At 37.4% G+C, this 15,461-nt stretch overlaps 1 protein-coding gene across 2 annotated transcripts in view; it reads left to right on the top strand.

Annotated features, from left to right (window-relative positions):
* Positions 1-14,678, top strand: part of ND-SGDH (NADH dehydrogenase (ubiquinone) SGDH subunit) — a 37,321-nt gene extending 22,643 nt beyond the window's left edge. The window contains exons 3-4 of one of the 2 annotated variants that reach the window (XM_090382649.1): positions 5,087-5,193; positions 13,631-14,678. In XM_090382649.1, the coding sequence (XP_090238775.1) occupies positions 5,087-5,193; positions 13,631-13,775 (252 nt within the window). In that variant the 3' untranslated portion in view covers positions 13,776-14,678. The remainder of the gene's footprint in view (positions 1-5,086; positions 5,194-13,630) is intronic. The other variant, XM_090382648.1, reaches the window with a different exon arrangement.
* The last annotated feature ends 783 nt before the right edge of the window (positions 14,679-15,461 follow it).

The raw sequence follows: 15,461 nt of genomic DNA, 5'->3' as shown, positions 1-15,461 counted from the left end.
AGCTGTGTTCGCAGAGCGGCTGCTAGATAGTCCTTGGGACAGAACCTGTTGGTAACTCTTTAGGGGCTTCCGGATCAGCTAGTGTATAATCTCACAGTCTCTACCCTGCCAGATAGTGATTGGAGGGAGTCTGAGTAGTGTGTATGCAGGAGGTATTGTCGAAGCCACATTATGTCAAGGAGCTGGGCATATGCTTGCCATGTGTCCACCCTATCCAAAAATTTCATTACTTCATTTAGCATGTCCTTCCCAACATTTCTTACTACTGAATACATCATGAATTGTCAAATTCACAACATATATGCGATCTCAGTACTAATCTCAATGTTTTCCATTTCCACTTACTTACAGTCTGCAAATTCCCATGTACTTTTTCTGACAGAAACCCAGTTATCGGTTGATTCAACTACTGACTCAGAGACTTAGTGATTTGGAATCTCTTCTTTTCGATCTTCTCTTGCTTAAAATCTCTCTACCACATTCTGTCAAATTCATCTGTTGCCTCTATCATTCTCTGAACCATACTAATCACTTGGAACTCTTTGACTTCCTCTCTTTGAAACTTGACTTTCTCCAGTCCAGCTTTCCTAACAGTGAGGAAATTTTCCTTGGTGATTTTAATGTTCACAACTCCAGCTGGCTTCCGTTTTCTAGTACAACTGACCCAGCTGGTCAAAATACTGAGGCTTTTTGCAATTACTAATGACCTCATACAGATTTTTTTACCTACCAGGATAACAGACAATCCTAACCACACAGCCAACATGCTTGATCTTTTTCTCACAAAGAACCCTTCAAAGTACACGTTCGAGGTGAGTGGTCATCTAGGTACCTCAGATCACAACTTGGTGATGGTCTCTTCTCCAATGGAGCCTTTCTCCTGTGGAAATTCTCAACCTCGTGTTGTTTGGCATTACAAGAATGCAAAATGGGTTGATCTGTGAGAGATCTTTTCATTGGTTGGATTACGGTTTCAAATCTTCTGGTGACAATGTTTGCTCAGATCGTGTCAGTGAAGTTATTCTTGTAGGAATGGAATCCTTTATTCCACACTCCACTTTAAAATCTCATCCTTTATCTAAACCTTGATTTTCCAATAAACGTGCTAAGGCTGTTCAAGATAAGAATGTTGCATATCACAATTGGCTTGTATCCAAGTCTCCAGGTTCATTTTCTGCCTACATCAACATGTGCAATAATTGTAAAGTAGCTATTAATTAGTCCAAAGTAGATTTTGAACAGGCTAAGAGTTAAACTTGCTTCTTGTCCAAACAGTAGTCAAGCATTCTGGTCTCTTGCCATAGTTATTGGCTGAAACTTTTGCCCATCTCTATTCCCACTTCTTTCAAAACAAGATGGTTCTATTTCCACTTCAGCCAAAGATAAACCTATCTTCTAGCATCCTACTTTACTTCCAACTCATGTATTGATGATCTTGGAAAAGCACCTCCTATAATTCCCAGTACACTCCATTTAATGCCTCTTGTGGTCTTCTCTCAAAAAGATGTCAGTAGGATTTTGAACAATCTTGATGCTAAGAAAGCTCCAGATCCTAATGGTATTCTCCAGTTCTCAAAACCTTGTCTCCTGAGCTTACTCCTCTTCTATATCGTCTTTTTTCTGTTTCTTATTCCAAAGGTGTTTTTCCTTCTGTTTGGAAATTTTCTCATATCCAGCCAGTTTCTAAAAAGGGTAACAAATCCTGCTCGTCCAATTATCATCATATTGCACTTACTTCTACTCTTTCTAAAAGGCGCCTCCGTAGCCAGGTGGGAAGGAACAGTAGTGTGTATAATATGCTTCTTGATTAGACCGGGGTTCGAGCCCGTCACCACCCAATACAGAAGATACGGAAAGGTCAGGGAATGACCACCGCATATCCCGGAGCAATATGGCCTTAGTTGCTAATGCTCCTAAAAACCAAAACAACAACTCTTTCTAAAGTAATGGAGAAATCAATTAACCACCAACTCTTAAAATATCTAGAAACCTTCCATCTGATCAATGATTGCCAGTATGTATTCTTTCAGTGTCGAGACTTGTTACCCATCTATGGACAAATTCAGTGAAAAAGTTTGGTGAAACTCAAGCAGTTGCTCTTGACATTTCAAAGGCTTTTGATCGTGTTTGGAAAAAAATATCTTTTAAATAAGTTCCATCTTATGGTTTTTCAACTGTTTTTTGTAATTGGGTGTCCAGTTTTCTCTCTGACTGCTCACTGTGGGTGCTGGTTGATGGCTCTCTGTCTTCTAACTTCTCCAATAATGGTGTTCCTCTCTCCCACCCTTTTCCTCTTGTATATCAATGACCTTCTTCCACTGGCCAGAAATGCTATCCTTAGTTTTGCACATTGCAGTGTGCCTTCCAGTTTGAGAAACCTTGCACTGCACAAACAGCTTTGACTTCTCAAATATCCTCTACCAATTCCTTAAATGGTGATCTCCAGGTAATTTTCCAGTGGGGCAAAGATAATGAAATTGATTCCAATCCTTCTAAAACTTAGACCTGTCTTGTAACTCTCAAAAAGGATTCTTCTGCTCCTATATTTATCTTGTACGACAGTCCAAGTTCTAGACAAGATCATATATCTATATTGGGGATTACCCTGACTTCTAATCTCTCTTAGCATAAGCACATTAGAAATATTGCTTCTTCAGCATCTAAAAAACTGGGTTTTCTCTTTCGTTTTTGGTGTTACTTTTCTTCCAAACAGCTGTTCATTTGATACGAATCATAAATCCATCCAACCATGGAATATTGTTTATACATCTGGGGTGATGCCCCTGAAACCTCTCTCAGGCTTCTGGATTTATTCAAAAGAGGGCAGTTGGGTTAATTAATAACTTATTTCTAACAGAGTCTTTCCACTCTGTCTCATAGACATTCTGTTTCTGCTATATGCGTTTTGTATAGATACTTCCATAGCCACTGTTCTTCTTAAATGGCTTCTATAATTCCCTCTCTCTCTGTCTCTCTCTCTCTCTCTCTTTCTCTCTCTCTCTCTCTCTCTCTCTCTCTCTCTCTCTCTCTCTCTCTCTTCTAAAACAGCTCTAACATGTGCCACACCCAGTCAACATCCTTTTCCTGTCCAACTTCAAAATCACAGAACCATCTTTTCTTCTTCCTCATTTATTCATTCAACTTCTGTTTTCTGGAACAATCTTCCTTCATACATATTTCCTGAAAATTACAATCTACAGAAGTTCAGCACACACACCTTACCACCTACACTTCCTGGCTCTGGCTAATAATAATACTTACTAGATACCATGTACAAACCCTTTTTGCTTGCAAAACATCAGTGATATATCTTGGCATGGACTCAACTAACTTCCAGTCATCTTCTGATGGTATACTTTTCCAGGCAAATAGATATTTTTGTAATCATGAAGAATAATACAAGTAAATATACTCTTCTGTACTAGATATCTCAGATTGACAGACAGTTGCAACACATCCTGGCCACCATGATGCTTTCTCCTCTATATTTTTAAAGGTGTAATATTGGCAATATTGGGCTGAAAATTACTTTTAGGTAAAATATATTGAGATATTGGAGGAATACGTTGATTAATGTAATGGAACTGTGTGCTATCATCTGATTTACATTTGCTGAAATTGTAAATCGGCTAAGGTAAAGAAAGCCTGCATGAGAAGCATGCAAAAGTTTGATGAAATTTACCAGTAAAAGTACTTTGCGTAACAGCATTTGTATTGTTGCTCGCTTGGTAAATAGACTGTGGGTGTTATCGAGAGTATTGGAAGTTTTGGCGTCATAAAAAATGTTCGTAACGTAGTTTTACCGGTAAACTTTTTCGAAGTTTGCCGTGCTTCTCATGTGGGCTTCCTTTGCTTTTTTTTCTTAATAAACAATTTATCCACTAATTCACCAGTGATTCTAAAGAAAAAAGGTCAGGTTACCCCCTCCACTTCAGGAGGGTTTCAATCTCCAGTGGGATTCAATTTCTACTCCTGACCAATAACACCCACTGTATGTTTTCTGAGCGAGCAACAATACAAATGCCGTTACGGCAAAGTACTTTTACCGGTAAAGTTCGTTGAACTTTTGCGTGCTTCTCATGCAGGCTTTCTTTACCTTCACCTGTAAATCATGTGGGCTTCCTCTGCTTTTTTTTCTTAATAAACAATTTATCCACTAATCCACCAGTGATTCTAAAGAAAAAAGGTCAGGTTACCCCCTCCACTTCGGGAGTGTTTCAATCTCCCATGGGATTCAATTTCTACTCCTGACCAATAACACCCACTGTATGTTTACTGAGCGAGCAACAATACAAATGCCGTTACGGCAAAGTACTTTTACCGGTAAATTTAATCGAACTTTTGCATGCTTCTCGTGCAGGCTTTCTTTACCTTCACCTGTAAATCAAATGAGAGTTCTCTTTAAAAAAATAAATTTCTATTTTGAAATCTTATGGTAATGATAATTACTTTGTTGGCCAGACCATATAATTATCACTACAGATTCTAGGTTACCATATCTTCTAGAAAAAAAGAACTGCTAAAATATTGGGTTTGTCAATTAAAGATCCAATACTTGTAATCAAGAGGGGGGAGAAGTTTTCTTCTGTGAGTTTTTCCTGGTTTTTCCAGCCCACAAAACATGCATATTGACTCACTCACTCACACACACACACTTCTACACATACATGCAGTATTGAATTAAAAAAAAAAAAAAAAAAAAGCTAATACCACAGGAACCAATGTAGTTGATATGGCTTGAAAACTTCAAGACAAACAATGCATTATGAGAATATTCACATTCACACCTGAATTCACTTTTTCAAAGATCAATTTCTGCTTCTTGTGCGACAAGGAACATGAGATTGCCAAATAAAACATACCAGTTTATGCTTATGTAAGTGTTTTTTTTTTTTTTTTTTTTTTTTTGTAATGAAACTCCAGTGTTAAGTTTATCCTCAAGTATGAATGTACCTCAAAATGGAGTAAATAATGCAGATTATTGCCTAATGAAAAGTATTTTTGGTCTGCATAATATGATTAAAAAGCTTAGTATTGTTCCTTGAGAATTTATTTAACTCATAAGCATTTTTGTTTTACTTTATAGCATCCTATTCAGAGATTTTTTGCACGATATGTTTATTCAAATCCACAACAAATATATGAAAAAAGGATGCATATAATAAATGAGGAAACAGAAAAAATAAAATTGAGGTAAGATTTTCAAGTAGAAGAAACTTAACTTAAAAGTTATTTCTCTGAAACAGTAAATAAAAGTTTAAATTAACAACTGTAGGCTACTGGATTGTTTTAATAAACAAATATTCTTATTAATTCAGGTCCACATTTCTTTATTTCACTTGGCTAGACCACACTGCTGAATACATTAATTATTGTAATTGTTGTGAATTTTATATTATATGTATATATGCTTTTAGCTCCTAGGGTTTTGTCATTCTCTTTGTAATGCTAAAAAGAGGCCATCAACTTTGGGAAACGAAGGTTGGAAACTTATTGGTTATTTTCAACTTTGTTTCCCAAAATGAAATTGCTCTTTTATAATGGTAGGAAATCCTTTTTTTCTGAGACAGACAGCTGAACCATAATTACTAAAGCAACTTTATTTCTTTCTTACAAACATTTGCTTGCATTTGAAGATGTATCTAATCAGAATTTTGATTAAGCCTAAAATATTCTTTATTTATTATATTTTTTTTTCTTGTGAAAACTTGACAGGTTGCAAAGAGACAGTTGCAGGGACTATTGTCAGCAAGTAATTTGGCCTACAATAGACTCCTATTCTAATCTGTTTTTATAGGGTTTTATACCATACCAGAATGACTCAACATTATATGGGTCTGTGTCTACTGGTTGCACTGTTTTAGGATATGTGCTTCTTAACCAAAAAAATAACTCTTCCCCCCCCCACACTGTCATGTCTGCCCTAGTAGAGGCATATGGTGCAAGAAAGCAAGCTTATGCAGCATCAGCCAAACAAAAAAAAAAACTTCCATTTCACCCCTCCATTCATTCAAAATACCTGTCCAGCTGAGCCTTAAATTTATTTAGGCTATCAACTTCCACAACAAGGAATGGAAGTCTGTTCCACCTACCAACCACCCACTGGCTAAAGGCAACTTTCCGCACATCTATCCTACATCTGTCTTTCCTCAATCTGAATTTACGCCCTTTCAGGTGATTATTCTGAGCAAGAGGAAGAATCCCATCTGCATGGAGCATGCTCAAACCATTCAAGGCTTTATACACCACTATCTGATCACCTCGCCGGTGCCTAGTCTCCAGACACTGTAATTTGCAAAACTTAAGCCTTTCTTCATAAGAGCAACCCTTTGTTCCATTCACTAATCTTGTTGCCCTTATCTGTACTCTTTCCAGCAGCTCTACATCCTTCTTGAAATGAGGACTCCAGACCTGTAAACAGTACTCAAGGTGTGGCCTGACCATAGCCTTATACAAGGGAATAATCACCTCCTTATCCCTGCTAGAAAAATTCCTGTATATCATTGACAAGACACCATGAGCTACTCTTGCAAACGGTCTGCACTGCTCAGAGAACTTCATATCTGCCTGCACAATTACCCCCATGTCCTTTTCATTCTCTACCACTATCAGTGTAGTACCACAGAGTTGATACGTTGCTCTGGGGTTGCTGTTTCCCATATGTAGTACTTTACATTTGTCAATAACTTCATTTGCCACCTCTCAGCCCATCTGCTCAACCTTTCCAGATCCTGTTGCAGCAGCAGCATAGCGTCAGTAGTGTCCTTAACAACCCTGCCAACCTTTGTATCGTCTGCAAACTTGGACATTAAGCTTGATATACCATCATCAGTATCATTTATAAATATAGAAAACAATAATGGATCCAACACTGAACCCTGAGGGACTCCACTAATAACATTAGTCCACGATGAGCAGTGTCCATTGATTACCACTCTCTGTCTACTCCCCCTCAATCATCCCTTTATCCATAGCAACAATTTGCCTCCAATGCCACACTGCTCCAATTTGTGCAGCAGTCTTCCATGTGCAACAGTATCAAAATCCTTTCTAAGATCCAAATATATAATATCAGAGTTATTCCTGCATCCAGTTCTATTGTGACTGCATCATAGTATCCAATCAAATTGGTCAGGCAAGACTTCCCCTTAACAAAACCATGCTGTTTCTGAGCTATAACCGAAGTTTTGTCTAGATGATCCTGCAGTGCTTCTTTAACCAGTGCCTCCATTAATTTTCCTGGAACAGAAGTTAAACTCACAGGTCTATAATTACTTGTGTCAGCCTTTGATCCTCCTTTGTGAATTGGGGTCACATTTGCACATCTCCAGTCTATGGGTACCTCCCCTGAGTCCAAAGAAGCTCTCATAATTATGGCTAAGGGTTTGTTTACTTCCTTTGCTGCCTCCTTTAATATAACTGGATAGATCCCATGCACCCCAGGTGCCTTTCTTGTGTTTATCTTCAACAATTTCTCCTCCACTTTACTCTCAGTTATTACAAGATTATCTAGCTTACTGCCAGCGTTGAATACACCTCTAGTGTTCTCCTCGCTGAATAATTCCTCATGTGTGAATGTCGATGCAAAATATTGATTTAGTTTGTTAGCTACCTGAGCAGGATCATTAACAGTTGAACCATCGATATAAAGTAGACCAATCTGATTCATCCCCTTCCTTCTAGAGTTTACATAAGTAAAGAACTCTTTGCTGTTTTTCTTTGCATCCTTTGCCAAAGATTTCTCGTAATCTGCCTTCGCCTGCCTAAATATAATCATTATAAATATAAACCATAAACCTAAATATAAGCATTATAATCACTATTTTAAAATTCTACCTTGCCAGTATCAGGGTGACATTGTGTTTCTGGTATACCTACAATGTTGGCATTTGATGACTTAACCAGTACTTCAGGTCAAAATTTATTTTCTGTGCTCTTAGCATTAGTGTATATATAAAATAAAGTAAATGTGCACTTGCCCACATTTTTATTATATAGTTGTTGGTAATTGCTGGGCCCTTATGAACCCCAGTAAGCCTTGTAAGCCTCCTGCTTTTCAGGCTACTGCATGTCACAGCAGAAGCAATGGAAAAATAAATTTCACTTATGCTTATGGTTCACATTAAACTATTAGTCAGTTCCCCCCCCCCCAAAGTAACAGTTTTCTGACACCCATAACACTGCCTTGATGGCATCAGCAAATATCTGCACTTCTTCTATTCAAGTGTATTCCATCTCTATAAAAACAGTGTCCCTTCTGTTAATAAACACTGCCCATGCTGCGAAAAATTCTACCCTGTGATCCTTTGTATGCAATCTCTTCAAGGTCAAACTGGCTGACAAGACTTTCATAAGCTGCCTCATATCATATCCTAGCAAAATTTCAAATTCAACCCAAACTCAAAGAAGTCTAAATATATATTATACTAAATTCAGAGGCTAAGGTAAAGAAAGCCTGCACGAGAAGCATGCAAAGGTTTGATGAAATTTACTGGTAAAAGTACTTTGCCGTAACGGCATTTGTATTGTTGCTCATTCGGTTAACAGACGGTGGGTGTTATCGGTCTGGAGTAGAAGTTGAATCCCATGGGAGATTGAAACCCTCCCGACGTGGAGGGGGGTAACCTGGCCTTTTTTCTTTAGAATCACTAATTGAATCACGAACAGAGTCATATTGGAAGTTCTGGCACCTAAAAAATGTTCGTAACAAAGTTTCACCGGTAAACTTTTTTAAAGTTTTCCGTGCTTCTCGCGTGGGTTTCCTTTGCCTTCTTTATTTTTTCTTAATAAACAATTTATCCACTAGTCCACCAGTGATTCTAAAGAAAAATGGTCAGGTTACCCCTTCCACTTTGGGAGGGTTTCAGGCTCCCATGGGATTCAATTTCTACTCCTGACCGATAACACCCACCGTCTGTTTACCGAGCGTGCAACAATACAAATGCCGTTATAGCAAAGTACTTTTACCGGTAAATTTCATCGAAGTTTTGCATGCTTCTTGTGTAGGCTATCTTTACCCTCGCCAATTCAGAGAGGTTATCCAGCTTAAAACTAATATATAAAATTCATTTCCTTTACCCTCTCCAATTCAGAGAGGTTATCCAGCTTAAAACTAATATATAAAATTCGTTTCTTGAACTATGTTTATTCCATAATTATACATACTACTGCTTCAAAATTTATGTATCGACCACCAGAGTGACTGTTAGTTCAAAAATATTGGCTTTGGCAGCAAACTTGATCCTACACCACAATGCAAAATTATATTTTAATAATTACAGTGAAATACTTCCTGCTCATAGATATATAAACTTTTTATGAAATTAAAAAATGAATCTAACCTCCTAATTATCATCCTTTTCTCCGGTTTGCATTTGTTTCTGCTACTTGCTAAAATATTTGGTCATGAGGTCTCTATGATACTCCAGCACCCGTTCACACCTTCAATATCCAGTGTTAGGTTCAGGTGCTCACACTAACAAAAATGTCCTCTGACATTTTCTTATGTTTCTTGGAAATCAGTCGTCAAACTGCAGGAAAATATTTCTGGATGAAAAACCTGATTTTCCAGGAGAAAAAAACCATACTATCCTTGCCTGAGACCGACCAGCTCAGCCACGTTGTGAAAAAAAAACCCATAAAGATTCCTCCATTCATCAACAGGATTTGAACTCAGGTCTTTTCCACCCAGTGTGGGGATGACGGCAATTCTACCAACTGTGCTACCCATTAGTATTAGCATTAACAAAGGCACATGATGCAAGAAAGCAAACTTATATAGCATCAGCCAAAAAAAATCTTCTAATTTCACCCCTTCACTCACTCCAAATGTTTGTCTAGTTCTGCCTTGAAGCTATTTAAGCTATCAACTTCTACAACGACAGATGGAAGTTTGTTCCAGCAATCAACCACACACTGGCTAAAGGAAACCTTCCGCACATCTATCCTACAACTGTCTTTCCTCAATTTGAATTTATGCCCTCTCAGGCAATTATTCTGAGCAAGAGGAAGAATTCCATCAGCATTGAGCATGCTCAAACCATTCAAGATGCCTCAATCAGATCACCTCATAGGTGCCTAGTCTCCAGACACTAATTTGCAAAACTTAAGCCTTTCTTTGCAAGAGCAACCCTTTGTTCCATTCACTAATCTTGTTGCCATTCTCTGTACTCGTTCCAACAGCTCTACATCCTTCTTAAAATTAGGCCTCCAGATCTGTATACAGTACTCAAGGTGTGGCCTGACCATTGCCTTTTACCAGGGGATAATCACCTCCTTATCCCTGCTAGAAAAATTCCTGTATATCATTGACAAGACACCATGAGCTGCTCTTGCAGCCCGTCTGCACTGCTCAGAAAACTTCATATCTGCCTGCACAGTTACCCTGAAGTCCTTTTCACTCTCTACCACTGATAGTGTAGTATAACACCGTTACTCTTGGGTTACTGCTTCCCATATGCAGTACTTTACATTTGTCAATATTAAACTTCAGTTGCCGCCTATCAGTCCATCTGCCCAACTTTTCTAGATCCTGTTGCAGCAGCGTACTGTCATTAGTGTCATTAACAACCCTGCCAACCTTCATATCGTCTGCAAACTTGGACATTAAGCCTGATATACCATCATCAATATCATTAATGACAACAGAAAACAACAATGGACCTAACACTGAACCCTTGGGAACTGCACTAATAACATTTGTCCACGAAGAACAGTGTCCATTGATTACCACTCTCTGTCATCTCCCACTCAACCCTCCCTTTATCCATTGTAACAATCTACCCTGAATGCCATACCTCTCCAATTTATACAGCAGTCTTCCATGTACAATATTATCAAAAGCTTTCCTTAAATCCAAGTACAGTGGATTCCGGTTATTTCAGCCACCGGTTAATCGGGGCAGCTGTTTATTTGGGGCAAATCTTAAAAAACAGAAACCAGTGGAGAAAATAGCCAGGGTTTACTTCGCTTAATTGGGACAGCATGCCGTTTAATTGGGGCAGGAGACCGCAGCACTGGAGATTACCCTACGATTGTCTCCGATGTTACCACGTGGTTCGGTCAAAATTCTGCAGGTCACAATCATAAAACAATAAAAACAGCAGTCACATGTTTATTGGGCTTTTCTGTTAGTAAAATCTACCATAAACTGACAGTAAACTCGATCTTACTGAATTTGCAATAATACCCACAGCTGGGATTCTGTGGGTTATTATGGTGAAATGTGTTTACAGTTCCATGGTTGTTTGTTGTTTTTTTGGTTTTTAGGAGCATTAGCAACTAAGGCCATATTGCTCCGGGATATGCGGTGGTCATTCCCTGACCTTTCCGCATCCTCCATATTTGGTGGTGACGGGCTCGAACCCCGGTCTAATCAAGAAGCGTGTGCTATGCACTGCTGCTCCTTCCCACCTGGCTACGGAGGCGCCACAGTTCCATGGGATCTTCAGTAATATAAAAAAATTAATTTTCAGATCTTCTCTTCATTCCTATTTTTAAAGCTTTGTAACTCGTTACTCCGTTCTCACTTGCACGTATTGTGTTACTTGCAATTTGTGTGTGCTCTGTTCTTTGTTATTGATTGCTTATTTACCTTTTTACTGTTTTAAATTTTAACCCATAAATTTTAAATTTTAAATTGTAAATCATAGTATCCAATCAAATTAAGGCACCTCCGTAGACAGGTGGGAAGGAGCAGCAGCAGTGCGTAGCACACGCTTCTTGATTAGACCGAGGTTCGAGCCCATCACCACCAAATACGGAGCATGCGGAAAGGTCAGGGAATGACCACCGCATATCCCGGAGCAGTATGGCCTTAGTGGCTAGTGCTTCTAAAAACCAAATAACAAACAAACAAGTACCAATCAAATTGGTCAGACGAGACCTCCTTTTAACAAGCCCATGCTGGTCTTAACTATTACTGCAGTCTTGTCTAAATGATCCTGCAATGCTTCTTTAATCAGTGATTCCATTATTTTCCCCGGAACACAAGTTAAACTAACAGGTCTATAGTTATCTTTGTCACCTTTTGAACCCTCTTTGTGAATTGGTAATACATTTGCACACCTCCAGTCCATGGGGACCTCCCCTGAGTCCAAGGATGCTCTCATAATTATGGCCAAGGGTTTGTTTACTTCCTTTGCTGCCTCCTTTAATATAATTGGATAGATCCCATCCACCCCAGGTGCCTTTTTTATGTTTATCTTCAACAATTTCTCCTCCACTTTGCTCTCAGTTATTACAAAATCACTTAGTTCCTTGTTACAGTTTGATAAACTTCTAACACTCCCCTCATTGAATTACTCCTCGTGTGTGAATGTTCATGCAAAATACTCATTCAGTTTATCAGCTACCTGAGCATGATCATCAATAGTCCACCCATCTATGTTAAGTGGTCCAATCTGATTCATCCCTTTCCTTCTAGAGTTTACATAAGTAAAGAACTGTTTGCTGTTTTTCTTTGTATCCTTTGCCAAGGATTTCTCGTAATCTGCCTTCGCTTGTCTAACCTCCTTTTTGCCTTGATTACAGACTAGTTTATATCTGCAATAGACTTGTGTCACTTGATACTTTATATGCATCCCATACATTTTCTTCTCTGCCACGAGCCTCATTAGTTCATCTGATATCCATTTAGGCCTAAACCTTGAAGAGTATTTTTTAGTTTGAATGAAAAGCTTAGTAGCCTCCAAAATTAAGTCCCTGAAGGTTTTCCATTTAGAATTCAATGTTGGTAGCATCATCAGTTGATCCCACTGTACAGAATTTAAAAACTGTCTGAGACTCCTGTAGTCACCTTTACGAAAGAAAAAGCCCTTCCCTTTAGCCTTGATGGTAGTTACATCTTTAAGTAATTCCCACATCAGTACATTGTGATCACTGTCACCCAGTGGTTCCTTTATCTGCAAATTCTTAATGCATGAATAATCACTGCTGATTATCAGATCAAGAGTATTATTCCCTGGGGTTACCTCTCAAACATGTTGCTGAAGAAAACAGTCATCCAATAAATCCACAAAAGTCTTGCTAGTGTGCGAGTGACCAAACCAACAAGTTCCAGTCAATATCTGGAAAGTTAAAATCCGCCATTATAAGACATTCTGATTTCCTGGACCACTCTGTTTCTCTGCCCAATTGCTCATTATACTCATTAGATTCATTACGCCTATAACACACACACACACACACACACACACACACACACACACCTACTCTCATTTTTCCTTTCCCTTTTCTCAACTTCACACAAGTGATGTTATATTGTCATTTGTGTGATTGATATAGTTTCATTTTATTTTATTGAAAGAAAAATAATTTGGGATGTTATGCTATCTATAGTAACTAGGGGTAATGAAAGGGTGAGGGGAATGCAGGACAGCTTCCCTAGGATCGGTCCAATTCCAGCACTTTGCCCTAACATCTGTGCTCTCTCTCTGTGTCCTTGGTAGTGACTAATAAAAATTGATTGCATATGAACTGTTAAAAGGAATTCTTATCAGTTTTTTAACATTATTAAACAGAAGACAGTTGTATAGATTGCAGCATTAATTACAGTTTTTTGTATAATTGCTAACAGTTTGTGGAAAATTTATAAAAGAATTTTTCTCAAATTATCTTTTTATGTATACAGTAAATTAGAAAAGAAGGTACGTGAACTGATGTCAGAACGTAATGACTTCAAAGCGTGGTACTTTGTTCCCATGACTGCTGGCAAGTATCAGCGATATGCCCGGAAAGAGATTGAGGAACGTCAAGAATATGAAGGACTTAAATAGCATTTCAGCCTTGGCTAGTGTAATTATGATATCAGTTTAGGTTTTGAAGAGTAATTAAACTAGAAGTACACATATGTACATTTATTCTGTATTTGAATTCTAATCTAATTCTTGTGGCTTTGATTTGTGATAGAGTGAAATTTTATGAAACTAAATTAAGGTAGAGTAAAGAAGTTTTAAAACTTATGCAAAATCTGTGAAGTGTGCATCGCAAGTGCATAGGCATCAGTACCAGGATAATGTGTTTTCTGCTCCATAGGTAGTTATTCAGAATTGTACTGCTCTCCATATTCAATTTAGAGAACCATGTTGTGACTTATGTGCCCCTTCCATCTGAGGCAGCTACCTCAATTGTCACACCTTAATTGGAGGCAATAGTCTAAGGTTAATATTGGATTCTTATTATGAATGGGCTTCTTGAGAAGAATGAAGATTCACTCTGGCCAATTAATTGGGTTGGTTTAGAATGGCATTATCAGAATAAGGTGAACAAAAAAGTATCATAAGAAGGCTATTTAGTTCTAATATGAATTTTAATAAAAATTTTAAATACAGTGCAACATTATTAGCATTATTAAACAGAAGACAATTGGATTAGATTTCAGCTTTAATTACAATTTTCTGGATAATTGCTAACAATATATAGAAATTATAAAAGAAATTTTTTTAATTAACTTTTTATGTATAAGTAGAAAAGAAGGTATGTGAACTGATGTCAGAACATAATGAATTTAAAGCATGGTACTTTGTTCATGGGAACAAAATACCATGCTTTAAATTAATTACTGTAAAATAACCAGTATATTGGGAGACGTGAATAAACCTGTGTTGTAATCTATTCACATTATAACATAATATTCATGCTATAAATTTGATTCTCAAACTTCACTACAGCAGGGTATATGGATCCCAATGATTGTCATATAATTAAATTACACTTTATAAAAGTCTGATTTGTATTGGGAAAGTTTGTTACTAATAAAATTTTAGATCTGTTGTTGTTTGTAAGATTAAAATCTCTTTAAGAAAACTGTTTCTCAGTCCCATGGTTCTTATATAAAAGTCCAGGCCAACATAATGATTTCATTTAACATTGTAAACAAAGATTAAACAAGTTAGTTAATGTATGCAGTGAATACATTTCTGAATTGAAATGTAATTCACTGCATATTATCTAATGTGCCTGCACATTAGATAATAGTAATAATTCATGGTTAATAGTAATGATTTATGGTTTATAACAAAATAAGTCAGACGATTGACATGAAAATTTGTTACAAAGATATCTAAAATGTTCTAAGCAAGCATTGAAATTTTCAAAAGGATTTAATTGGATTGAATTGAATTAGAACCATCCCAGGTGACAACAGAATAAATATTAAAAATTTGGTAGCAATCTGCATTTTTCTTCTCGATTAATGTGAAAACATACTTTCATTTATATCAATTTTTGTAGAGGTGGAAGGAAATGAGGGCTGTAAAGTCATAATTGATGCTGAAATTTTTCCCGAACATAAGCTGAAAATTTGGCTTGATCCGACTTTTTATTTCAAAATAATAAGCAAAATATACTCTCATTTATATGAATAGATTTCTGTATTCCACTGATGGGGGTAGCTATGATTGATTTTAAAAGCTCTCCAGGGACCAATGAAACATACACTGAAAATGTGATGTTGATTGAAC

Source organism: Mastigoproctus giganteus, chromosome 10, assembly GCF_048544385.1.
Source record: "Mastigoproctus giganteus isolate SK-2022 chromosome 10, ASM4854438v1, whole genome shotgun sequence".
Lineage (NCBI taxonomy): Eukaryota > Metazoa > Arthropoda > Arachnida > Uropygi > Thelyphonidae > Mastigoproctus > Mastigoproctus giganteus.
This window is presented reverse-complemented; position numbering and strand designations above follow the sequence as displayed.